This window comes from Enoplosus armatus, chromosome 21, assembly GCF_043641665.1.
Source record: "Enoplosus armatus isolate fEnoArm2 chromosome 21, fEnoArm2.hap1, whole genome shotgun sequence".
Classification (NCBI taxonomy): Eukaryota; Metazoa; Chordata; class Actinopteri; order Centrarchiformes; family Enoplosidae; genus Enoplosus; species Enoplosus armatus.
Genome location: NC_092200.1, coordinates 20,128,780 through 20,155,448, shown reverse-complemented (window position 1 = coordinate 20,155,448; position 26,669 = coordinate 20,128,780). Strand labels below are relative to the sequence as shown.

The 26,669-nt window shown below is 43.7% G+C and overlaps 1 protein-coding gene across 2 annotated transcripts in view; it reads right to left on the bottom strand.

Annotated features, from left to right (window-relative positions):
* Nucleotides 1–2,281: 2,281 nt before the first annotated feature.
* The window catches only part of rsu1 (Ras suppressor protein 1), a 43,302-nt gene continuing 18,914 nt past the window's right edge, over nt 2,282–26,669 (bottom strand). The window contains exons 9-10 of one of the 2 annotated variants that reach the window (XM_070928062.1): nt 3,514–3,612; nt 2,282–3,171 (exon numbers count right to left, since the gene is read on the bottom strand). In XM_070928062.1, coding sequence (XP_070784163.1) covers nt 3,165–3,171; nt 3,514–3,612 — 106 coding nt within the window. In that variant the 3' untranslated portion in view covers nt 2,282–3,164. Of the gene's footprint in view, nt 3,613–26,669 lie in introns of both variants that reach the window. The other variant, XM_070928063.1, reaches the window with a different exon arrangement.

Here is a 26,669-nt window from a genome sequence, read left to right as displayed (position 1 = left end):
TGGACACGCGCTGCAACTCACGTGTCTCTTTGTCTGAAAATAAGCAAAATAACTGTGACTGTGATTTCTTTTCTACTCGGCCATTTTCATTTGAGTCAGACGTCATTCTTGATTGACACATGACACATGAGTCTCTCTTTCACTCAGTATGGACCCTTGTTACATGCTGCTGGATGAACACGCCACGCTCTCTGCTGTCATTGGTCCTCTGTTAGTGCGGTTAGGGCTCTCCTGACTGTTCGCCAAAGAGCACACCGCTTTAGCAGCTGTTCATGAGGTTCAGGGGTTGTTGCATCAGTGCGACTCCTATCTGTTGGCCTCAATCGATTCGACTGGTAGAATTAAAGGACAGTTCTGTTTTGTCACAGAGCGGGTCTTTGTTGTTTCTTTGTTACTTCCTGTTTGAGCTTTGACTTACAGTACTTACAACCTGTCTGATCATCTGCTGCTTTGAGGTTTCTTGTGTTGGAGTGATATCACTGTGTTTTCATAGCTCAGCAGTTAAGTACACAATGATCATAACTGGTAGAAATGATGTGTGAAGTATCAATGCATCAAGCATTTTTACCAGTGCAGTAACCAGCCTCATACAATCTTCAAATATTGATTGTCAAAATTGAAAATATAACTTTTTAGCACATTTTTAAAGACAGATGTGTTTTTTTTGCAGTGCACGCTTTGTATTAATGCTTTGGTCATTAAGTATAGCAGCAGCTGTATATTAGCGGCTCATCCTGTGGTGGGCGGGGTGCTTGCTTCTCTGCCCTGTGTCACCACCCTCATTAAAGTGGCACAGTGCAGCCCCCCTTAGACAATCAAACCTGCCCTAGCACACACGCCACCTATAAATCACCTGGTGAAAATCAATGGGCTTTAGTTAGCCTGGGACTCATTGTGTCCTTGGAAAGGTGTGAGATGAATTGAGATGAAGTGAGAACAAAACGGTGACAACATCCACCAAAAGGGACGGAGGAGGAAAAACACCAGAGAGTGGAGCAGGACTGAGCCTGAGGGTGTAGGTGATAGTTGGTGGTGGGTCACTGACTCATCTTTAGTTTCTCAAAGCTGACCAATATTTTGCGTAACGAAGCCTTCGATGTCGCTGCTCATGTTTCAGCCTGAGCTTTCCCTTTCTAACAGAAGGCAGCAGAGGATGAGTCAGGCTGCCATTACTTTAGATTCACTCTGAGATGGATGGAGGTCTTAAACTAATGCTACCACATTGAATCTTCTTTGCTTTCAGAAACTTTCTACCCTCTGCTTCTCCACAACTTCCCTGAATATTCTTCCCACTCATGCCCCATCTCCAAATAGCATTTAAAAAAAAACCCATCTTACCCACCAGTGTGGTGCTAACTTCTTTAAAGATGCACCTGGAAATGATCACAGACAAACGTGAACCTCCTCATAGTAGGTGAAAGAAAATGAGTTGCAACAGGAACTACAATCTCTCTTACTGGTAAAATCAGTGTACACATGCATCACAATAATAATGATAGTGATGTTTAAATTCTCATAATCTGATATAAACTTAAACAAATAAAAATAGTCCCAACATTGAAGCATAGTCTCCACAGGCAGCCGTTCAAATCACAGTAAGGGATCAAGGGCTCCAGTGTGACTATGAGTCTTCACTGTGGCGTTTAGAGCCACATTGGATGGCGGACTGCAGTCTTCTCCCTATATACTCAACCAAGAGCCTACAGTGCCTGTATGGTGTTTTGTCTACTGAATTTCCAACACGAGTCAGCCTGGTGTCGTTTGTGTGGCTGCTCTGTGTTCCTGGCGGGACAGCTGGTCCTGAGGACTCTGGCAGCCATAAAGGAGGTCAGAGTCAGCGTGGCTTCAACGGATGGACACTTCCGTAGCACTTATGTGCCGCGGACGTCTCACATCCGGCGTTAATTTGGACAAATTTGTATTTTAACACAGAAGAATTAGTTTGCTCTTGGTTTGTTTTCCTTAACAGCTGGCCGTTTGATGTTGACGTTAGATGTTTTAAAATGTGGTTCTTAGTCTTTATGAACCATTCTGTACTAGTCTTACAGGGGATTAAAAAGCCATATTCCCAGGCGTCATATTGTTGTCCTTTGGTGTCTCTGGGTTGATGGAACTGTACTCAGTGTGACACTGTAACAAAGTGAAAATAAGAACAGCACTCTACAGTTCTAAATGATACTTAACAGCAAGTTCGATTCAAACCCCAAACATGACTGCAGCACAGGCTCGGCTTACACTTTGAATGCATATTTATCTGAAGTGGCCGATACAAGAGAGAGAAGACCATGTGATTGTTTTATTTGAAATGTTCAATACAGAGAGCCTGTAATAAAAGCATGAGGATTAAAAAAAAATGGATTACATTCATTCGTTGTTTTTTTTTGTTGCTTTTTTTGCGCAACAGGCTGAAATGTGATGGACACTTAGTAAAGCTTTGAAAAATAACTTAACAAAAAAAAAAAAATGTGGAAGTGAAGGTACAGCGAGGTTCACACGCTGGAGGGAGTCTGCTTACTCCCTCTTGGACTTAGTAGTAACAACTGAATTCGAAGCAGTCGCTCAGCGGCGCCTGCTTGAGACAATACGCTGCCATTCTAGCTAGCATGCCGATGACCAGAATATCTCACCTGCAGCTCATTTCTCAATAATTGTTTTCTTTTTGTAAGTAGAAACAGAGAGAGAGAGACAAAGTGAGACAGAGGGGGAGAGTAATATTCGCTATTCAGGAAATACAGATATGCCAGTTATTATACTGAGTGAAGTACAGCCACAAAGTATCTGTTGCCACATCTAGATGAGCTGCAAATGTGTTTTAAATATGCTTGTAAAACATGAAAAATAACTCTATGTTACTCTAAGTTATATACTAGAAATGTGACGAAGTGATGAAGATGTGTCGGAGCTGAGGGGCCACCGGAATGTGACAGAGCTGCATCGAGTGGACATCCAGGGGTTACTCATTAGGGGCTTATCAAAGTGGGGCAGCGACAGAGCAGTGAGACGCCGTCCATCTGAACTCTTTCAAAGGTGCCTCCTAAACATCCATGAGCGAGCGAGTTCTTTTCAAGACAAAGCTGGACTCACCCGTGTTCAGTGTTGGCCTTTGGTATCATAGCAGTTTAACAGAGTCGCCTTGCAGGACTCCCCGGGGGCCACCAGTCTTTTTATTTTCTAAAAGGACAACGTTATAATAAATACTGAACTTTCTCTGATCTGGTGGTTATGCAAGTGTAACCAATAGTCACCTCTATCTCACTGTAAGTAAGTAGCACCAACACCAAGACTCAAACAGACTCAAACAGAAACAAACATCCATCTGGACTCAGGCACAGTGGAATACAGTCCAGACAATGTTTAAAGCCACATATTTAAAAACATAATTGATACATTTCCACGTAATATAATTTTTTTTATGAACACAAAAGAAAAAAAAAAAACTGGAGAAAAAAGGCACATGCAGTGAGTTTGGCTGGCTGAGCGGATGCTGGTCTCCATCCTCGGTCTTCTCCTCACTTGTTCTTGGCGGCCAGCGGTTTGCGGCTGATCTTCTTGCTCTTATCGTTGCTCTTCTTCGGAGGTTCTGGGTTGGCCTGCATGTGTCTGCCATAGAGACTGAGGAGGAGAGGGGAGGAGAGGAGAGGGAGTGGAAGAGAAGAGAGAAGGGGGGGAGGAGAAACTTCTTTCAGTATGTGCAGACAACAACATGCACAGGAACATAGACTCCTCAAAGTCTCCCTGGCAGTCCCTGACACCTTACATGAAAATCCAGACCATCGGTATCGGGTCAGTAGGTGATTGTCTAGACCATGGGTCACTAACTGGCGGACCGCGGTCCGAGTCCGGACCCAGACGCCGTCCTATACGGACCCGGACCTATAACCAATAAATTATTAAGGGATTTTAAATTTTGACGGGGCGCTTCCATTGTAGCCGGCGCAGCTTTTCTTTTTCTTTGCGGCGCTGGTTTAGCGGCTCAAGATACTCACAGACCAATTGCAGTACGTGTTACGCCAGCCCACGTGACACTACTCAGCCAATCAAATCTGTGCATTCCAGGCGATAAACATTGCGACTCTGAATACAGACAGACAAGAGAGGTGAGAGGCGAGTGACAGATGACAAGACGAGTGAACGACACAGGGAGAGAGAAGATGGAGAGACGAGTGAGCGGGAGGGAGAGAAGGCACATTATTTATTGTGAAATTGGTTGAGACTGTTAAGTCAAGATGTGAAACAGTTAACAAAGAAAAAGGGAAACTCAAGCTGCTGCTACACTTTATTTTGTTTTTCTAAAATTAAGCACTTTATTTTAAGATGCACAATTTTTCAAAAGCTATTTTATTTATTTTCTCTATTTTATTTTTAAATGCAGCCCTTCTTTTAGTTAATGAGAGAAGGACATTATACATATCTACAGTATTATATATCTGTATAATTCAATGTTAAGTGGCAATAAATATGGTCAAAATGTTTTTGAACTGTACTTTCTTTATTTGATTTAACAGTCAGTTGTTGATTACTTGCAGACGTTGATACAACTACTAGACTACTTCAATTTATGTCACACTATATCACAACGCAAGTTAAGACATTATGATCCATTATGTTCCAGACCTTTGCTTGAGGAAATTTTCTCTAACTGGACCTCTTCGAACTTTAGTTGAATACCCCTGGTCTAGACGATCTAGTTCCGAAAAGGTTTTTTTAAGTGTGGACAGACCAAAGAACAGATCGTGTACAGTCATTAGACCTGCTGCTGTGATTGGATCGGTGACTTCCAGAGATCTGGTCTACTAAAAAAAATAAATAAATAAATAAAACCATCCATAGAAAATTCTCACACCACTCATAGAGCACAGTCCTCTTCTCTGCTGTTCATCCTTATGCTCAGTATGTTCCAAACACTCTGAACAGCTGAAGATGCTGCTTCTGTTTGAATTTTCATGGACAACTCTCTCAAGGCCGTCAGAGCAGGTCTGACCAATGGCAGGGCAGGAAGCCATGGCTCTTAAGTGCACAAACCAACCAACCAATAAACCAGATCGTTTGCTTGTGAGCTCAAGGGGCCCACACATGCCGTTTGTGAGGGAGGTAGTGTGTTTTGTAGTTCCAGTTTTCACTGGAACATCCATCCACATACCAATCCATCTGTCTAATGTATAAAAATAGACTGAGAGACTGATTTCTATGTAAAGGACTCTGAACGTTTTTTCTGGGACAATTCAAAGCATGTGACGTTTATGCACGTTCCCGAGTGCCTTGCCTTGTCTGAGCCTCTCCAGCCAACAACGCTAGATAACGTTGGCTTGGAAATGGAGTCCGCAAATGACAACAAATGACCGGCACCCACCAAAACACAGAATCCAAGTCCACGTAGCTTGCTTGCTCGTCTCGCATAGCCAGACCTATCTCCACAGATAGGTCTGGCTCATCCCATTACCATTATGGGATAGGGGGGAAAACACTCTGGCTTGTTTGTATTTCTTTAAAGGGGACCAATTATGCTCATTTCCAGCTCTATATTTTTATTTTCATCATATTTTGTGTTTCCATTCGTGTAGCTTTGCATGATTCATAGTTCAAAAAAGTCCTTATTCATCTTCTCCTGGCCCCCCATGCAGCCCCTCAGTTCACCCCCTGTCTGAAACAAGCCGTTTGAGCTCCTGTCTCTTTAAGACCCGCCTCCCTAAAAGCCCACTTTCTTCTGATTGGCCCGGCCAAGTTCCAGAAGTCTTTGGAAAAATTTCCAAAGGCAAACTGTAAACCTAACGTTACTAAGCAACGTTGACTTAAACATAAACGGTCTGTGCCTGGAGCAGAGATACCATATAAGGACATCCGTGCTATCTGACATCAGATAGACAAAAAAACTGAAATGGAGCGTTCAGAGCAGTCTGCAGCCTGAGCTTTTGGCTCACAGGGATTACTTTTACATACGTTGACCTCATTATTTGGCAACTTTGGCAACATGTAGCATGAATATCCAACATTATAACAATATATATGACAGAAAATAAGGAAAAGCATAATAGTTCCTCTTTAAACCAACCATAATCGTCTTGTGCAGTGCTAAGCCCAGGATGCAGCGGCGGTGCCCTTGCACAATGGTAACACACAGAAAACGGAAGGGGAGGAGAATTCCGACTGAAATAGTTGGCCAATGTCAGACTTATCCCAAAATCCTACATCCAATGAGTCAAACTTGCTTGCTAACACAAATTGATTGCTAGTTAGCTAATGTAGCAAAATACTGTCTTGAGTGGATAACGTCAGCTAATTCACCCAGACTCCCGGGGCTGATCTGGCTGATAAATTGGCTAGTTTGCAAATTACTCAATCAGCTAACGTTACGAAGCAACCAACGCCAGATACATGCTGCGCTGCTAAGTTACAGCTAGCAGGTTAGTCTAGTTAGTATCACAGAGCCAATGGTCCAAATAATACATAGGAACATTACAGATAGTAACGTTACTCTAAATGTCATTTTAAATCACAGTAAATCGGAGTGCGAGGGGAGTGCAACGGGATGCTGACTGCACCCTTTCGTGCACTGCCACATCGAGCTCAACAAGTGTGAGTCAACAACATTACTGGCGCACACAACCACTGTGATCCTCACCGGCACAATGGTGGCCGTCAGTTTCATTGGAACAAATACACAGACACCAAATATTCACACAGCGTACATATGGTCATCAGCAGTGGACACACACACACACACACACACAAACACACACACACAGCTGTGGAGTCTTGGTCTGTAATGATGGTCAACATTCGCTGAGGTTGACTTATTAGTCTCAATTACTGCGGAGCAGTGGGCAAGCGGACAAGTGTCCTTAGTCTACCCCCCCCCCAGCCCCACCCCCACACACCACCTCTGTCTGTCACTTTTTCTCTCCCATGGGTGTCTCTTGCTGGCAAAGAAGCAAGAGAGCTCATTGGAGTGGAAAAGACTTTCTTCAGCTCGGTCTCTCTCTGTCCTCCCGCCGGCAGCCTGTTTCACAGATAATTGTGCCTTCGTTTTGCCTCCTCTTACTGTATTCATGCTTAGCCCCCGGTTTGAAACCAGCTCACTTGAAACAGAGAAATGCTGGAGTGTATCAGTGACACGAATCACCAGGATCCACCAATCAGATCGTACAATTATACGCCAGCAGATTGTAGAGTATTTGTATCGATGATTGGTGGTAGGCCTATGTTGCTAAATTTTGTTCATCTGCCATTTTATAGTAACGATTAGATTAGATTTCAGGTTGTAGATTTTTAAGTCAATCCATTCTTTAACGTCTTTTTTTTTTTTCAATTCAGAGAAAGACAGCCCTGTCTCAACAGTTACAGCATAGACTGGATTAAATCAAATCATAATTCCATTTTACTATATATCTTTTTTTTTGTGGAACATAATTTAGTTACATTGTTTGCTTGTAGAATCTAATAAATGTGAATGTAAATGTACACACTGCTACAATATTTTACCTATTTCAACCGTGAACACCAGTCTACTAGTTATGAGGAGTCTGTAAAACAGATTTACAATGTCATCAGCGATGTCATCAGGGGTATCTCAGCTTGGGTATGGAGACTACACACTTTGAACACAGTCTGAAAGATGTGGGCGTTTACAAGGAAGACAGGGACGCTATCAAGTCGCATTCTGGGACGTTTGTGGAGCTTATAGTGACTAAAATCTCTTCAATTTTGAGCATTCTTTTTTAAATCTGTCTCTCATGTGCCATACCAGATTGCCCACTCAAGCAGTGCCAAGTTCACAGTCTCTTCACCTTGAGTGTAGACGTGGAAGGCTGCTTTAAAAACTTTGCATCTTGCTCCTTGGTGGAGTGGGGCAACTGTAATTGTAGCTTGGATTGGTGGTGGTCACAATGGATGCCCATTGTCACCCCATTTCACAGCTCATTAAAACTATCAAACGGTTCACATGCGTTTCTCAACCAACCACTCCAGCAGCAGTCCACCGACCGCCCAATGCTCAGTATACTGCTGAATGGGTAGTATATCTTCACAGTGTTCCAAAAAAGGAGATCTTAAAGTCTTGGTAAGTATAACTTGGGGCAAGCCGTCTTCATGGACAGGTATCTTAGTGTATCGCAGACAGCTGTGGAGGTTGCCACTTGCTTGTCCCACCTTAGCTTCGCCCAAACTTCTTTGACCAAATTCATATTTTCTAGTCTGCAGTAACTTATGATGCCACAAGAGGAAAACTAATATAAAAACTTCAAAACATCCCTTTCAGAACCTGTAAGTGATGTTACAGACACTATCTGCGTTCTTTTCTACAGTCTATGCGCGCGCATGCTCGCACACACACACACACACACACACACACACACACACACACACACACACACACACACTTGTCACTGTGTGATTGAAGTGTCTTGTATTCTCCTCCCCTCTTTCTGCCTCCATCCCGTGTCAACACTTTCAACTGGGAATTAAATGCTGCCAAACCCCCTAATATCTGCTGCCCATCAAAACCACAGCAGGCAGAGACAGAGAGAGAGACAGGGATAGCTACAGCCAGTGGAGGAACTGGTCTCCTGCAGGAGGCTACTACTCTCCATCTTAACACAAGTGCTCGCTTTACAGGTGGCTCTCCAACCCTGTGCCTGTGTGACATTACTGTTGGCCATCTTGGTTTATTTTCTAGATTCCTCCAACTTGTCTGCCTATTTGCCCCTACTTACCACCCCCCAAACCCCAACCCCGTCCCACCCCCATTTGGAGGTCTCCAGTCTGCAGGGATACATATTTGACAGGGACATAGGTTGAGATAAAGCAGGATCCTGGGACTTTGCAGAGCCTTTTACCCAGTGAGCTGGGCTGCTGGGTCCCAGAGGAGAGGGTGGGGCAGGGTGCCAGGAGCTGCAGAGTGTCTGGAAGACAGTTGACAGTTTTTAGCCATGCTAGCGGGATGGCCCTGGGGATGGCAATGTCTGTCTGTCTGTTGGCCGATGGGTCGAGACTGAAATACATTGTCGATGGGTTGGATTTTGACATTTGCAGTTGGCAGACGATGTATCCTACTGATTTTTGGTGGACACTTCCTTTAGTGTCACCAAGAGGTCAACATTTGTAGTTTTGAGTGATGGAATCTGATATACACATTCATGGATGAATTCTAATCCCTTTGGTGAACTTTTCATCTAGCGCCATCATTTGGTCAAAATTTCAATTTGTCTAATACATTAGTTTAAACCAATGGCATTCTCATCAGCCTCAGTTGTACTTTGTGTTCGGTGCTGCTTAGCTAATGTTAGCATGCTAACACATTAAACTAAGCTGGTGAACATGGTAAACATAACGAGGCCTGCAACTAACGCTTATTTTCATAATCGATTAATCTGCCGATTACAGTCACAATTAGTCGATGAATCTTTTAGTCTATAAAATGTCAAAAAGAAAATTGTGAAAAATGCTCGTCACAATTTCCCAGAGACCAAAGTGACGCCTTCAAATTGCTTCTTTTGTCCAACCAACAGTCCAAAACCCAAAGACACTTCTTTTTACTATCATAAACAACAAAGAAAAACAGCAAATCCTCACATTTAAGAAGGTGGAACCAGTAAACGTTTTACATTGTTGTTTGAAACATTTACGGAAACGGATTTATCGATTATCCAAATAGTTGGCAACTCATTTTCTTTCAATCAATTAATCGAGCAATCGTTGCAGCTCTAAACATAACCTGCTAAACATTAGCATGTTAGTGTTATCATGGTGAGCATGTTAGCATGGGCCGGGTAATGGTAGAAAATACCTCAACATGTTGTATGACCACGGTGGAAATCAAATGTGTTCATAGCTGTTCTGAGCGGCCACACTCTGGCCGAATGTGTTTCACTCGCACTAACCACAGAAATCACAGCAAAGTGTATCTTTAGGCTTCAAGTCCAAGTCATTTTCTTCCATCTTACGTGCGTGCTTGCAATGATTGTGTGTTGGGCTCCGAGCCGCCAAATCGCAGGTGACCTACACTCAACATTGAGCCTGAACCAGACACAGACAAATCACTGAAGCTGCTGCTGCTGCTGCTCTCCTAACATGCTGCTCGCACTGCGCCTTCTTAGTCTTGTTGACACTGTATCTGTCAGCACTGACACTCAACTCACCAACTGGACCCGAGGTACTACAACAGACCAGTCCTCAGTCTGGTTGCTTTATCATGTATTCTGTCCTTGTTCATGGATTACACTGACTTTCCGAAGTACAAACTGTTCAAATTCAACACAACCAGCCATAACATAAAATGTTCTATGAGCGGAGAGGAAGTGTAAAATAAACATAAATAACAAAAAACAAGAAGACCGCTCTTTGACCGCTTTTTATTATTAATAGTTGCCTAGGATTTACTATGATATAACCTGTTCACACATAAACACCAATCAGAACATTAAACAGAACACAGACATCAATATTGAAAATAACAGACGCAGAAGATTATTAAACCATTATTCAATCCATTATACTATCTACACTCTATTATGGAGATATCGTGTATGCTCATGTTGCTGCCACTGTACAGTACACCATTTACAACAGCGCCATTCCATTTCTGCAGCTAGCTGCTGCACTCACCCCTTAGAGATATATAAAAAGGTCAAAGGTCATCATTGACATCCAGAAGCCATTGGTCTACCTGTGTTTTCATTTATGAGACCTTTCAATCTAAGTTGCCGAGATATGTTTGAGTTCAGAGCTAATGTGACACCAGATCATAGCAAACAGAGAGAACAGCAGCAGATGGTATAATGACCCCAGAGAGCAGGACTGTGGTGACTGATTGTGTGCGCTCCTTTTAGGAAAAGCAAGACGATCCATTTAGTCAATAAGTGGCCAATGCAGCACACTTGGTGCTGTCATAACAAGCTAGTGTTAGCATAATTGTGGGTTCACAGCATTGACGGATGACTCGAGGAAAGAAGGATGTGGAGAGGGGAGTGGAGGAGTGGAGGAAGGGAATGATCAGTCAGTGTGTCATAAAGGAAAAAAAAGAAATCAATGTGAAGAGGGGAGAATAATGCAGCCTTATTGATGATGGAGTGTTCATTCCAAAAGTCCAAAACCATCAGGGAATCGATGTTTATTAATGGTTTTTAATTCCTTTTCACTACGAGTATGTATATGTATGTCAGTCCTCAGTCATACTCAGGACTACTGTGTCTTATTCCAATACTGAACAACACAAACAGAAAGAGACTTAAGCCGGGCTCAGACTTCAGGAGCTTTACAATCCTAACCGATTTTGAAATCGGGTTGCATCATGCACATAAAGAGAATTTTCAGAGACGTTCCTCTCTCCGATCTCAAACATGCAAGATCTTGAAAATGATGGCACACCGCACACGACAGGATATTATTAAGATTATCGTGCCAGAGGGAGCAATGCACCACCTCGCGTAAACTCGCGTGATCCCACGGGGAAGCAGATGTAAACAAAACGGAGACTGACATGGTGCAACAATTTGCTGTGGTAATGCTTTGCAGTGAGAAAAAAACATCAGTAGCAGAAGGCTAAACGAGTCCGGATTAGTTTTAATATCTGTCAACAGTAGTATGCTAGCTAACATTAGCCTCAAGGGCTACAATGTTTACCGTGGCTTGGCAACGCTGTATACTGCTCCGGGACTTGTCTCTCTCATTGGCTCTTGGGGTCCGCTCAGAAAGTACTGATCCAGATATTAACTTGTAAATATCGAACATGTTTGAAATGATCAGGGTGGCCCTGATGAGTCTGCAAGCAGGGAGGTCAGGGAGGTTTAAGACTTGATCTGTAAACCCCCCACATTACCAGACAATCTGGGCCAAACATCTCAACCAATGCTCGGGGATAAATCGTCCCAAAACTCCTGTAGCCTGTGCCCAGCTTAAACTAAACGGACTGTTTAATGGACCAGGCTGGCTTTACCTTGGACAGGCTGGTCTACATGGAGCAGTGTGGTCTACGACAGGCATACAGACTTTGGTGCTTGTACAGTGCATCTGGAAAGTATTCACAGCGCTTCACTTTTTCCACATTTTGTTATGTTGCAGCCTTATACAAAAATGGATTAAATTCATTTTTTTCCTCAAAATTCTACACACAACACCCCATAATGACAACGTGAAAAAAGTTTTTTTGAGATTTTTGCAAATTTATTAAAAATAAAAAACCTGAGAAATCACATGTACATAAGTATTCACAGCCTTTGCTCAATACTTTGTTGATGCACCTTTGGCAGCAATTACAGCCTCAAGTCTTTTTGAATATGATGCCACAAGCTTGGCACACCTATCTTTGGGCAGTTTCACCCATTCCTCTTTGCAGCACCTCTCAAGCTCCATCAGGTTGGATGGGAAGCGTCGGTGCACAGCCATTTTCAGATCTCTCCAGAGATGTTCAATCGGATTCAAGTCTGGGCTCTGGCTGGGCCACTCAAGGACATTCACAGAGTTGTCCTGAAGCCACTCCTTTGATATCTTGGCTGTGTGCTTAGGGTCGTTGTCCTGCTGAAAGATAAACCGTCGCCCCAGTCTGAGGTCAAGAGCGCTCTGGAGCAGGTTTTCATCCAGGATGTCTCTGTACTTTGCTGCATTCATCTTTCCCTCTATCCTGACTAGTCTCCCAGTTCCTGCCGCTGAAAAACATCCCCACAGCATGATGCTGCCACCACCATGCTTCACTGTAGGGATGGTATTGGCCTGGTGATGAGCGGTGCCTGGTTTCCTCCAAACGTGACGCCTGGCATTCACACCAAAGAGTTCAATCTTTGTCTCATCAGACCAGAGAATTTTGTTTCTCATGGTCTGAGAGTCCTTCAGGTGCCTTTTGGCAAACTCCAGGCGGGCTGCTATGTGCCTTTTACTAAGGAGTGGCTTCCGTCTGGCCACTCTACCATACAGGCCTGATTGGTGGATTGCTGCAGAGATGGTTGTCCTTCTGGAAGGTTCTCCTCTCTCCACAGAGGAACTCTGGAGCTCTGACAGAGTGACCATCGGGTTCTTGGTCACCTCCCTGACTAAGGCCCTTCTCCCCCGATTACTCAGTTTAGATGGCCGGCCAGCTCTAGGAAGAGTCCTGGTGGTTCTGAACTTCTTCCACTTACGGATGATGGAGGCCACTGTGCTCATTGGGACCTTCAAAGCAGCAGAAATTTTTCTGTAACCTTCCCCAGATTTGTGCCTCGAGACAATCCTGTCTCGGAGGTCTACAGACAATTCCTTTGACTTCATGCTTGGTTTGTGCTCTGACATGCACTGTCAACTGTGGGACCTTATATAGACAGGTGTGTGCCTTTCCAAATCATGTCCAATCAACTGAATTTACCACAGGTGGACTCCAATTAAGCTGCAGAAACATCTCAAGGATGATCAGTGGAAACAGGATGCACCTGAGCTCAATTTTGAGCTTCATGGCAAAGGCTGTGAATACTTATGTACATGTGATTTCTTAGTTTTTTATTTTTAATAAAGTTGCAAAAATTTCAAAAAAACTTTTTTCACATTGTCATTATGGGGTGTTGTGTGTAGAATTTTGAGGAAAAAAATTAATTTAATCCATTTTGGAATAAGGGTGTAACATAACAAAATGTGGAAAAAGTGAAGCGCCGTGAATACTTTCCGGATGCACTGTAACTAATCACCCCCTCTCTAAGACATACTGGAAGTCCACAATGTGTGTTTCAACAGTGTTACCACTAGAACGCAACGCAAACACAAGCCAAATGTCCAGGTGCTAACACACATGGGTGTGACCCTAGTGCCCAAAATTACATTTTTTACTCTCCGGTAGATGAAGAAAATCCACTGGCCAAGCATATTTTTTACCGGCCAAAATAATAAATTGCCTGTCAAACATAAAAGAAAATTTCAATCGGATGCTTGATCATTGTAATCAACATAACCCTCCTCATCACACTCCTCACTCTCTACCACTCTGTTTGAGTTTCAGTTTTGACCCTTTGAGGCTGCTGTACCTGGTCAATGTGATTGAGATTGAGCTAGCAATGTGAAGTCAACAGTTTCCACACAGCAAAAATAAAACAGCCTGAAGCCTTCGTCTCTCAACAGTTTACCTTTCTGCCAAACCAAACACCAACGTTGAGGGACGGCGGTATAACCCCCCCTAGATATCGCCACATCATAGCTATTCAATGAGCCTAACGGTAGCTAGCAGCAGACTGGCAGGAAGTGATAGTTTTAGCGGAGTAGCTTATATCCCGTACGGTAAGCAGTGCCGCGAAACTAGGAACGCTCAGGACGGTCAGCGCTGTTTAGATGCACATGAAAACATGCATGGTAAGGTTCTGTGTGTGTGTGCGTCAAACTCCGACACAGAGAAAGGCTGCGTACATTGTTGGTAGGAGGAGGGAGCCTTTATTGTAAAGGCAGTGCATTAACTCAACACAGCTAAAAACAGCTACATCCAAATAAGCCTTGTTTATTTCCATATATATCATATATCTTATTAAACTCTATGACAAGCTGATCAACTGTATATATACTCAAAATGATTATATATATATAATTTATATATTCGCACGCTGTGGTGTCCACACAGACAGTGCTGCTGCTGCTGGTCTTTGAAGAGTATGATTTTGTAACTCATGTATGTTGTGTCCTGTGCTGCTACATTCATTTGCTATGGTGTCTAACACCTGCGTACTCTTCTCGTATCACTGTGCACACAGTGTGAGACCTGGAAATAAGCAAGGGCTTCTTCCTCTCTTAAATCTTATCGAAAATCTATGATACTGTAAAGACAAACAGCAGACATTTAGTCCCTCTGGTTGCCTGCTCTCTTTTCTTTCTCTCTCTCTCTCTTTGTGTGCTGAAGAGGCCAGAACCCAGGAGAACATGGGATATCCAACCAGCCACAACCACTCAAAACACACACCCACACACACACAAGCATTTTCATTATGCTTTTATACGAGCAATACAGAGCGCTAACAGTTCTAGCTACAGATCAAAATAAAGATTTCCCATTTATCTAAGTGTGTGTGTGCCGCTCTGGTGATGAACTGTTAGGGCCAATTAAATGCAGAAGAGGAGAGGCGAATGGATTCAGATTCCTGATGATGTCTTTATGGAGCTCTGCTATTCCACACGGCTTAATTAATCATGGCAAAGTTGTGTGTGCGTGTGTGTGTGTGTGTCAAGAGATTGAAAGATGGTATTTGCTTTCCTTTACTTGTGTGTGTGTGTGTGTGTGTGTGTGTGTGTTACAAAGTTAAAAATATGTATGTGTGTGTGATAAATGCGCAGGGAGGCCAAAGGCCATTGATCTGATGGGGGCCTTCCTCTCGCAGCCACCTCATCTTCACCCAAGCTGCCAAGCAATTTAGTAGCTTCCTTTACAGGCCGAGAAACATTAGTAGGAGGGAGGAGGTGGAGGAGGAACGAAGGAGCAGCGAAGATAAGGAAGGGAGAGCGGCGAGAAGGGAGGAAAAGGCAGAGGAAAGGCACAGGAAGAGAGATGAAGGGAGTAGAAAAGATCCTAATTAAGATTCATGACAAACAACTGGGGCTTTAAGCCAATGGTGGCAAAGCTGTCTGCCCTCATCATTAGTTAGTTACACTTCCTGCTGACCCACCGGTACTCTGAGGGACGCGTGCGTGTATATGTGAGTACTATTTCATCTATAAATGAATGAGAACAATAACATCCTCTGCCTTTGTTAACCACAGACACACATGCGGAAGAAAACAGTCCAGGTTCAGATTAGTCTCAGTTAACCTGCCATTACATTTTGGAACTTACAAACCACCACGACTCAGATGGTCTGAAACTACCCACGACAACTGCAGGTACCTGTTTCAGAAGAGGATCTGAGACCCAAAGTTAACCCACCTATGCGGCAATATACTGTATAGCCATGACTTCCACTGACACACACACTAAAGCCACACACATTTCCAACTCTGGTTGAGTCTCAGCGGCTGTATCAACCACGCACTAGGCTTGTCTGCAGCTGGACGGTCAGACCAAACCTCTAGGAAACTATAACACGGCATACCTGTACATTATACAGCACATATGTTAGTGGAGATACACTGGAGACTCAAACAGCTGCTGCAACACTAACTTTACACAGACGGACAGGAGAACAGTGTCCATGAGCTGAGACAGCAGAAGACCACCACGCCCAACCAAGTGAGGAGGCAGTTATGGATGTGATAATCAATAGACCACAGTTCGTTATTTGCTGATGTTTGAAATATGTCTTTGGTGATTGGCTGACCATTATTCATTCTTTTGACAGTGACTGAATGTGGTCATGCTAATTATTCTTTAATAGTGAATGGATTGTTTGCATTAGTGGTTTATTGGGCGATTCATTTTGTTAGCGAGCAAAAAGGCCACATGAGGCTGTATCACTGCACAGTGTGATGAGCGAGCCTCATGAGGGTCACTTTCTCTCTCGGCCTATGTAAATAGAAATTGTACGTGTTCCATGTTCTCGTGCTCTCGAGCTAGTTGAATCACTTTGCAGATTAGAAATTAATTAAAGCTAATATCAGCAAGGAAAATAAACTCCCGTGTGTGTCTGCAAAGCTTAAAAATTAAAGCTAGAGGTGCAGCTAAAGACAAAGCTGGAACTGGCAGGGTGAACGCAGATATCCCTCTGATTTAGACGTTTAACGTTTCTCTGATGAGCTGAAACAAACCCCCGTCGGAGCTACTAACAGTACTGGATTGTGGATCACCTTTCCTAATGTGTATATTGTCTTCGGGCTGCATCTGATGTGTGCAACTGCTGAGGAGAATGGTCTTATTGCAAATGACAAGGATTAAAAACTACCAACTGAATTAGGGTCAGTACAAGAGTGACACAAAGACACTTTGTGGTGTAATCACATGTTTGTTTTATGCCCTGTTTTGGCTAAAAGCTGATCTGGAGCAATGGCTTCTCTTCACGCAAGGAGAGAAGAAAGTCGGTGGTTTGTGTAAGAACTGTTTTGACCCTTAAAAGAGACATTATGTAAGATGTCCAAACTGAAATGTGGTTCACACAATGTGGCAAAATAATCAACATGAGCAGCAAAGCACATGTGTGTGACTAACTGAGTGAGGGGGGGGGCTGGCAAATGTGGAGAAGAGGGGCCCTTAGTGTTACTACAGCTACAGTCCAAATGTGGTCCACGTGCACTTTTATAATGGCTGACGTGGTTGTTGGTGTGTTTTGTTCCTGCTTTGATGAGGCACTGCTGGTGGGTAGCAGGTAGTGCTGCGTATATATATTATTTCTTCAGTTTGAATCTTTTTATTTCAAAATGGAACGATGTTCACTGCCACACTAGCAAAAGTAAATAACGGCAGTGTTTTGTCTGATAGTCATTTTGAGAAAGTTATGCCATAGATGAAAGAATCTAGAGAGAGCATTTTTGCCCCTCATGGTGGCAGTGTTAAAAGACTGTGAACACATGGGTAATTAATAATAAGAGATAATAATTCTGTTTTAATCTAATGGGACTAATGTGTTTAGAAATAGCATTTTCAAACACAATAAGTAAAACACTGACAGCTATGTGCTTTACTCATGGCCCGATAATAGCCGTCATCATAACACAGCAGCAATAAGAACAGATGTAGGGGTTTAATCAGTTGAAATCAGTTAGTCTGCAGCCGCTCCTCTTCTCTGTTCCAGCAGAGTAGCTAGTGCAGATAGTTGGGGGGGGGGGGGGGGCAATATCAGCCCTCATACTGTAAGACCTTCTCGCTGCAGGGACCCCGGTACAGCACTCTGTTAATGCATGAATATAATTAGACAGCTACTGAGAGGCAGGGACTGCACGCCGCATCCAGCAGAACTAATCAGGCCTGGTCAAGCAGAAACGGCTGAGAGTGACATGAAGAAACATTAGCATGTTGCTGTGATGACGACGTAAACCGCGGAAAGATAGCGACCATTTTATAAACCGTGCCAGGCATTTCCAGAATGATTTCCTCCCCTCCAAGTGGCCGCTGGTTTGAGTCAATTTCAGGACACTGACGCTCATGTTGACCATATTTCCTTAAGGCAGCGCTGAGAGTTGGAGTTAGTAAAATGGGTGGTGCTAAAAACAGTGTTCCTGTGTAGGAGAGAAAAATATGGAAGGACAGAACTAACATTCATACACATTGCTGCTAACTGAGGGAATTACACTGAAAACTCTCTGGAACTGTTGAGGACTGTTTCCTCAGGCACAGGCAGATGAACAGCAAATTGATTGGACGTCTGTGGCCCCTTTTAATCGGCAACATGTAATAGTGATGGTTCATACAACGACAACACTTAGTAGAACCAGGCCAGTATATCAGCTAATATTAGCGTAATACAGATATTGCAGTATCAGTCAGCCGATGAGTAACAACATGACAGCAGAGAAATGTCAGAATATTTGAGATTATTCAAAAGTATTGTCTCCATTACGTACAGTAGTTTGTCCACCAGAGAACACTGCCTCTGACACTGCTCACTACATATCTTGGTCCAAATTCCTTGATGAGAAATGTAAAAAAAAGTGCATATCAGCCGACATATCCTTCGAAAGTTTTTAAACTCTGACATTCAGCCATTTAACTGATAATAGCATCTCATCGTCAACAATGTGATCAGCAGCAGAAAACACAGTTTGTGCTTGTCCATCGCTTTCCAAAGGTGTGCAAGATGTGCCTTGAACTTCCAGCATCATCTCTTATCAATGAATAATTGTGATTGTAATCTCGTTTGTTGTAACATTTGATGGAATGACGTCTGATCATGGGCCTCGGCATTTACACCTAGTGTCAACGAGCACTCTCACTCTGCCCGCATTGTGATCGGATCTCTGTGGCGAAATGAAGAAGGCGGAGCTGGCAGACCTGGTGTGTCTCAGGTCAGGGGAATCCTGTCATACCGTAAGTAGAAGGTAATCCGAGCCACAGGAGGACCCAGAGAAGCACTAGGTAGCCCTGCTGTCCACATCAGTAACGGGACACTGGTCTAAAGCTTGAGATAGCAGGAAGAGGCGGAGTTACACTTTACAGATGTCAGATCTGACCTGAGCTGACCTCCAGATGTGGTCTGGAAAATGCATTCTGATTCCAATGTGTCCTGCGTTCATTTACACCCGCATTAACATGCAGTGTTCTTTATCCAACTACAAATGAAAGGTTTGCACCAGGTGGAAATGTGGTCTTATTTTCAATTACGATCACTTGAAAAAGTTGTATGCCTCCACCAACCAGTCAAGTTGCAGTTTCCATCCATGTCTGTCCAGACTCATATATGTAGTGAATAAAAGCTATTATAGCGCTGGGCGATATGGCCAAAATATTCTATCACGGTATATGTAACTTCATTTCATGGTAACGGTATATATCACAATACAGTAATTATATAAACCATACCATACTTCATGCTCTGTATTTATAATTTCACTCTCCTCCTCCATGTTTTCTAGTCACTCTCTTCGTCTGCGGCGGTTGGCAAACCAGCTTCGAGGTGCATTACCACCACCAACTGCGGTAAGCAGTCCTGCTGCCCAAATCACCATCAATCATTACCTTGCGAGGCAGCTAGATTTGTGCGAGAATCTAGCCCTGAATGTATAGCAGAGACAGCTCCCGCGGTGGAAACGGTATTGCCAAATCTCTACTGATGGACAGATTTCTACTGTTGCTTGTTATATACCGTCATATCGCCCAACCCTAAGATGTAGTGGCTAATTCGTACACATGCACTTGATTACAGTACTGATTGAGTATAGCTACACCAAATGTGGTGCTTTTGTGTTCTCCTGGCATTTTTAGATGCAGGATTCCGATGACGCTCGAAATTCAGAACGAGGTGGGAAGTGAAAGGCAGAATGGACGATGATGGAGCAAAGCCCGTACAGTGCTAGTTATCATTTACTCATTGTGCTCACCCAGTCAACATGTGTGTGACACCTGCCCAATTCATTCCTAAAGTATGGCCGAAAACCTATTTTGAGGTCACAGTGACCTTTGACCTTTGAGTAAAAAGCGTCATCTAGTGTCCGACCAACTGTGAAATCTCCCCTTTTGTTCCTGAGTTATAGTGCTGAATAATGGACAAAAAGGTTTTTTTCCAGGACATTATGATGTCACACTGAAGTTGACCTTTGACCTTTCGGGTAAAAAATATCATCATTTCATTGATGTATCCCATCACATCTGTGTGAATTATTTTTTTTTTTTTAAGAACTACAGCGTCAATTCTTGAGTTATGGCCAAAAGGTCACAGTGACCTTTGACCTTTGAGTCAAAAGTGTCACCGATTCAGTGTCCGACCAACTGTGAAATACGCTCATCAATTCTTGACTCCTGGCCAAAGGCATGTTTTGTGAGGTCACAGTGACCTTGACCTTTCACCTCCAAATTCTAGATCAGTTCGTCCTTCAGTCCAAGTGGACATTTGCACTTGCGAGAATGGGACGAACGGATGGACAACCCGAAAACAAAAAAAGGTCATCAGAATGAATATGACTGTAGTCATAAAATACTGGCTGGTGTAATGAGTGTGCAGTTTTTTTTGTCCTGTAATTTCTTCCAGTGCATTTAATAGGCATATCATGTAAAACCATTACACTAAGTATTTAGTATTTCACTTTTCAGTTTCTTACACAATGTCTATGCAGCCCGCATAGTGAAACCAGCACGTTAGCAGAGCAGCAGCAGCTTCAGTCCTCCATCTGTGATGTGTCCACGCACTGTATTAAGTGTAGGTCAATATATAAATAATATTTACACTTGTATGTAGTGGGTCAATCGATTTGCTTGATGCGCAGGTCAACACAACATGCAGAGATTTGAGACCACCCCTCTCTGCGAAGGTTCACAGACATGTTCACGTTATCTTTGGAGTACAAGTGTAATTCCTGTATGAAACATGAGCCATTATGCAGCCTGTGCAGACAGCTGTATTGATTAAGATGGCTTTTCTCTTCCATCCGACGTGCATGCCATGAATGACACATTGGCTGAGATGCCTCCTGTGTAGAACAAGCCTTTCAGCACTGTAGCTGGAAGAGCATCAAATGTATGCTGTGAAAAAGCACCGAGCCGCTGACAGTCACCACTCCCTAATGGGAAGCTAATTGGCTGTTAATGATAAAGCTCCCTCATCTGTTCAAACAGTCGCTACATGTTTAGTAGAAAGCAGTCAATCTGGCACAGTAGAAGAAAACGTATCTGAACTGTTACTCACAGTAGGCCTGCTGGTATCCATTCCTTTCATTTTCTATAATATCTACAAGTATATTAAAGAGAGAGCTCAGATGTCTGTTATAGTGGCTGTAATATTAATGCAGGGACTTTAACTCAACAAGTGCACATTCAAGCCATTTCAAGAACACTATTCTTTAAGCAGAGGAGGATGAAAAGTCAACGTTTTTCCCCCAACAATCCTGAAATGCTACGACATGCAAGATGAGAGAGATGTGGAAAGGGAAAGGGAGACGGGGGGAATGAATAAAAGATAGAGAGAGAGGGTTTCTCTCTACAGTATGTTAATGTGTCATGAGCTACATAGTCTGGCAGCTCTCGCTGTCAGGATACCAGGACTGCTGATGAAACATGTATGACAGGTAACACATCCCTACTCTCTCGCTCTCTCTCTCTCTCTTTCTCTCATGCACACACACACACACACACACACACACACACACACACAAAATGATGAAGGAGGACGCTTGTATTTAGTCTTCAGTTAAATACATATTTAAGTCCCCACAACACAGCAGCATTAAAAGGGGCAACCCCACTCTAGAATCCCAGCAGAACTCTCTGTCCCAGCTGAAGGGACAGGAAGAAGAAAGACTGTTCGGTGTATAAAATGCTATCTTTATCTGGGAATGAAACTGGCTATATCAAAGCAAGATCCTCGTCATGCTGCGCAGACTGGTGGGTTAAACAGCCACTGGGCTGTTTACGGGTGATGCTGCAGTCAACCACATTATCTAAGTCCACGTGCAAAACAAGGTAAAAAGGTAAGCCCCACCACCAAAATCTAAACACAAGGATGTTCAATATGGTTGAAACAAAGTAGTTAGTATCATGTGTTATCAGACTACTTGTAAAGAGTACATGAGTTTTTCCTCATTCAAATCAAGGGTCTAAGGACAGAAGGTGTTGTATGCTGGTACAGATTGTAAAGCCCCATGAGGCAGATTGTGATTTGCTATATAAATAAAATTGACTTGACTTTTGTTTTCAAGTGTTGATCAAGGAAAATGTCCAAACTGATAGTGGCACTGGGCCAAAGGTCTCAGAGTCACCAAAACTGGGAGTCCATTCATAATGTCGTGAGAATCACAAATGTTGATACTAAACCTCATGGCAATACGGCGAGTGGCTGTATCGATGTGTTGCTCTGAACCAAAGTGTCGGGCAGCCCAACCGTCGCACTGACGTCACCGTGCCTTGACGTAAAATCTCAAACACTGAATGCAAACTGCAATAAAACTGCAGTAATATACATATATACAAATATACATGTAATAATGAAATATCCACAAATACTGACTGTATGTCCCATTAAGCAAGACAGCAGCTCCACTACAGGAGTAGTGCAGAAGATGACTACTGCTGTCATGCAGTAGAGCATGTACCCTCTCCACTAATATCCCCTTTTAATGGACATGTTACCGCTCCGAAGTAGTCTGCCTGTCTGTCCGTCTGTCTTTCTGTCCATCTGGCGCTGAGCTGTATAGTTGACCCTGACCTCTGACCTCCCTGTGGAGGGGGCATGAGAAAATACAATATCTCTACCAAGAAAAGTAGAAGAGCACAGTATTATTACTACTTTCACTCAGCCCGCTAAATTAGACAGAAACTGGAGGTGCAGCCAGATGTGTGTGTGTGTGTGTTGACAGAGTTGGAAGATGAAGGACATTTAGTCAGGTGTGAATGAAGCTGTGAAGACTCAAAGAAAATCTCTTTGGGAAATTGTTTAACACCTGTCTAAAGACAGGCTGCTGGCTAGCCGCTTGTGTGTGTGTATGTGTGTGTGTGTGTGTGTGTGTGTGTGTGTGTGTGTGTGTGTGTGCGCGCGCACGCCTGTGCGTTCTCTTTCACTGTTGCACTTTGTCACATGCACTCTTACGTCTTTCTCACTCTCACACGTCCTCACAGTCTGTTCATACACTGTCTCCCACAGACCGAGGGGGTACCTTCAATAAGCTGAAAATAGCTACAAGTAGCACACGCCCAAGTCCTTATTGTTCATCACTTCTAGAGTAACCGCAAGTGTAGACCTGGGCCCCTAACATCGCCGTTAGCTGTGGTTATGGGCGGCCTGGTGGCGCAGTGGTTAGCACTGTCGCGCAGGAGTTAAAGCTGGTTAGAGCGGATTTGGGGTTTGATCCCCGGCTGCCCCTGTCATGTCGAAGTGTCCTTGAGCAAGACACTGAACCCTAAGCTGCTCCCGATGGAGCACCAGCACCTTGCATGGCAGCTCGGTCACCATTGGTGTGTGAATGTGTGAGTGAATGGGTGAATGAGACTTAGCTATAAATTGCTTTGGGAACCGTGAAGGTTGAAAAGCGCTATATAAGTGAGATCATTTACCATTTATTTAAAGATTTAATAACAGAACACACTCACACACATCAGTGATGCTGGCCGTGGTCAGAGGTGAAACCGACTGAGAAACACCTGGTGTTACACTGCACTATCGTGGAAGACACCCATGCATGCGTGGAAACGCGGACAACGTAACACAATGTCTTGCTGCTATGTGCCAACAAAGGCCAAGAAGCCAGTGTGCCGAGAAGACTGCACGCTGGCAAACATGGATGTGAACAATATTGGATTTTTAAAAACCCTGCTTTGCAAATGTTTAATGAGGAGGAAGGAAATACATTCTACAAGATTATTAGACCTAGAGGGAAAAAAAAATACTGACTGTAAACATGACCTTTGTTTGTTTACAAAGAAAACTCCACAGGGAACCTTTAACTCAGCTACGTGAATCTTCTAAAGCAGTGCCCCCCCCACCCCCATCGTCCTTGTACCATGTTTTGGGATACTTGACTGAGAGGGTGGGCAGCAGGTGGATAGTTAAGATGCTTTCCACCATCTAGATCTCCTAGTTAGGTTACAGGTCCACAACCCTGAGGGAACAGCTGATCAGAAAGAGGTCTTTCTAACATGGCACATGGACTTGCCACGCTTTGCCCCTCTTAATGTAGGGTGGGCACATGTGCTCTATGGACAGCAGATGCCCATAGACAGCACAGACCATCAGCGCTGACTTGGTTAAACTAAGGCCTGTGGGTGACCTCTTCTCCAAGGCCATCCACTATAAAAAGGAGCAAGTGGCAGCCTTAGGGGGGGTGCAATCTAGACCACAGGCAGATCATTCTCTTTAAACTTACTATACTGGGTGACTGCAGAGGTGTTCGCACATGTTTGAGCATGCAGTCAAATACTTTTGGAACGTATGCCACACAAACCCTCATGGACGCATGGCGAAGTCTACATCACAGAGATCCGTGCGTGCTCGCGGCTGCGTAAAGTATAATTTGGGTTTTGTTTGCTTGACGACCGCCTTCAAGTTCCTGACTGTGAGCTACTTCTTTGACCAAATTTTCTCCACACCACCACCACACACACACACACACACACACACACACACACACACACACACACACACTTCTGTCCTTCTTCCTGACCCAGTGTGCTCATTTGTTACACTGTATGTTCTGTACATAGCTTCATTCACTGAGGGACTATTGTGGTGATTAGATCTAAAGTGGGAGTGCTGTCTTGCATCACAAAACACAAATTTGTCAAGTATTACTGAAAGGGAAATGTACAGGGCCTTTTTTTCAACATGCAATGTTGTCTTCACTGGCAACACCAGAACAAGCAACCCAAGAATGTCCAAATGTGTTCAAACTAAAATCTGCGCAGAACTCAAAAGTCAACTTGCACGCGCGGAACAGAAATGATAGAGCGCAAGTTTTACCTGGAATGTTTTGGCATGCTACAGTCTATCAGCTGCAGCATGCCAGTCGGTTTAGATATTTAGCATTACGGTTTCCCGGTTGGTTTCAGTGAAAATGGGCAACGATTAGAGTCAAACTGTATGCCGACATCGTTCAACTGGAATGCGAGTCCCCCTCTAGTGTTCAGGCAGCCTCTTACTCCAGATTCGGACCGTCTGCAAGTAATAACTCATGCTACAGGAGCGTTTATCGCTGCAGATATGCGACCGTACTCAGCCATAGAGAATACAGAATTGAAGCATGCGGTCCAAGTGCTTGAGCCGAGCTACAATGTGCCTTCACGAGTAAATTCTCAACCTGTGGCAGCTGTAAGGCTGCACCTCATGGGGATTGAGGTGAGGTTTGGAGCAAGGTTCCAACAGAGTGCTCACTGCACTTTTTGGGTTTGGGGTTTGGCTTATATATGTGGCTGGGAACAACCATAAGTCTTGAGGAGAGGGAGACGGATTCTGACCTCAAAGAAGACATACAAGTCATTTGAGCTTTTTTTGTTTTTTGTTTTTTAAGGATTCTTTTTTTAAATTTGTTTTCCTTTATTTGAGAGCAGACAGTGAAGAGAGAAACATGGGGAGAAAGAGGGGTATGACAAGCAACTCAGGGCCCCAGTCGAATCGAAGTGCGCTGCCATGGGCGGCCACCAGGCCATTTTATCTCTTTTGAAGAAGTTGATATCAGATGTGTGTGTGTCTGTGTGTGTGTGTGTGTGTGTGTGTTTGTTTGCAGCTGCATAGATGAGAGTGATAGATAAATTATGCATGCGTTGCTTTTATGAGTGCTGACTTTAACGGTGACAGTGACCGATCACAAAGATAGAGTGGCAGTCCATGACGCGGAGTAGCTAAGCTCTCCATCATCCAGCCTGACAGACGCAGGTGATGGGTCAATTTGATCTGCTTGTCACTAAATATAATGTATAGCCTTTTACTCCAAAGTGAAAGCCGGACGATCCCGGCTGGCGAGGCGGAATTACAACCCCATGGGTTCAAGTGGTCCAGCGGGGAAAAATATTCATAGATATAAAATGCCACGCTTGATGGCTAGTGCCATTTTCCTAACTGGTTGAAGTGACTGGATTCAACTGTGTTCTTTAAACCATATTTGCCTGTTTTCTCTTACGCTGCGTTCACGTGTACAAATATTAAGTAATAGGCAGTCTCTGCTCTCGTGAATCAGTGGCTTAATACAACAGTGACGCCTGACCTGGCAAGACTGATCGGCATTGCGGCCCTGTATCTGCGCTGGAGGTGACCCCCCCTCTACACAAGTGGAGCAGAGCGGTAAAATAACTCTACTTCTGTTTCTATGGGGATTAAAAAGGGTGCGATTGGCTGTCGGACCCCCCAAAAGTTTTGAGGTGAGTTGTCTTTTTTTCCCCACCAGAGGTCTTGGTCAGTCTCTCCATCAGTCCAACACTTTGGTCTGGAGAATGCAGACTGGAGTACTGGACTGGACACCAATGATCTCAGTGACCCCCTGACCTTCTTCTCCACATAATAAACCCTTTCGACGGCCTTTCCTCTTGCACTGACCTCAGGCCAAAACACAAGATGTGCATGTCAACAGGCAGATGCTATGAAATCTACATCCCTGTGTCTTATGAATTATGAACTGGAAATCAGGTACTTATTATTTCTTTCATGTTGATAGGTTGCAACATGGTATTATGATATCTA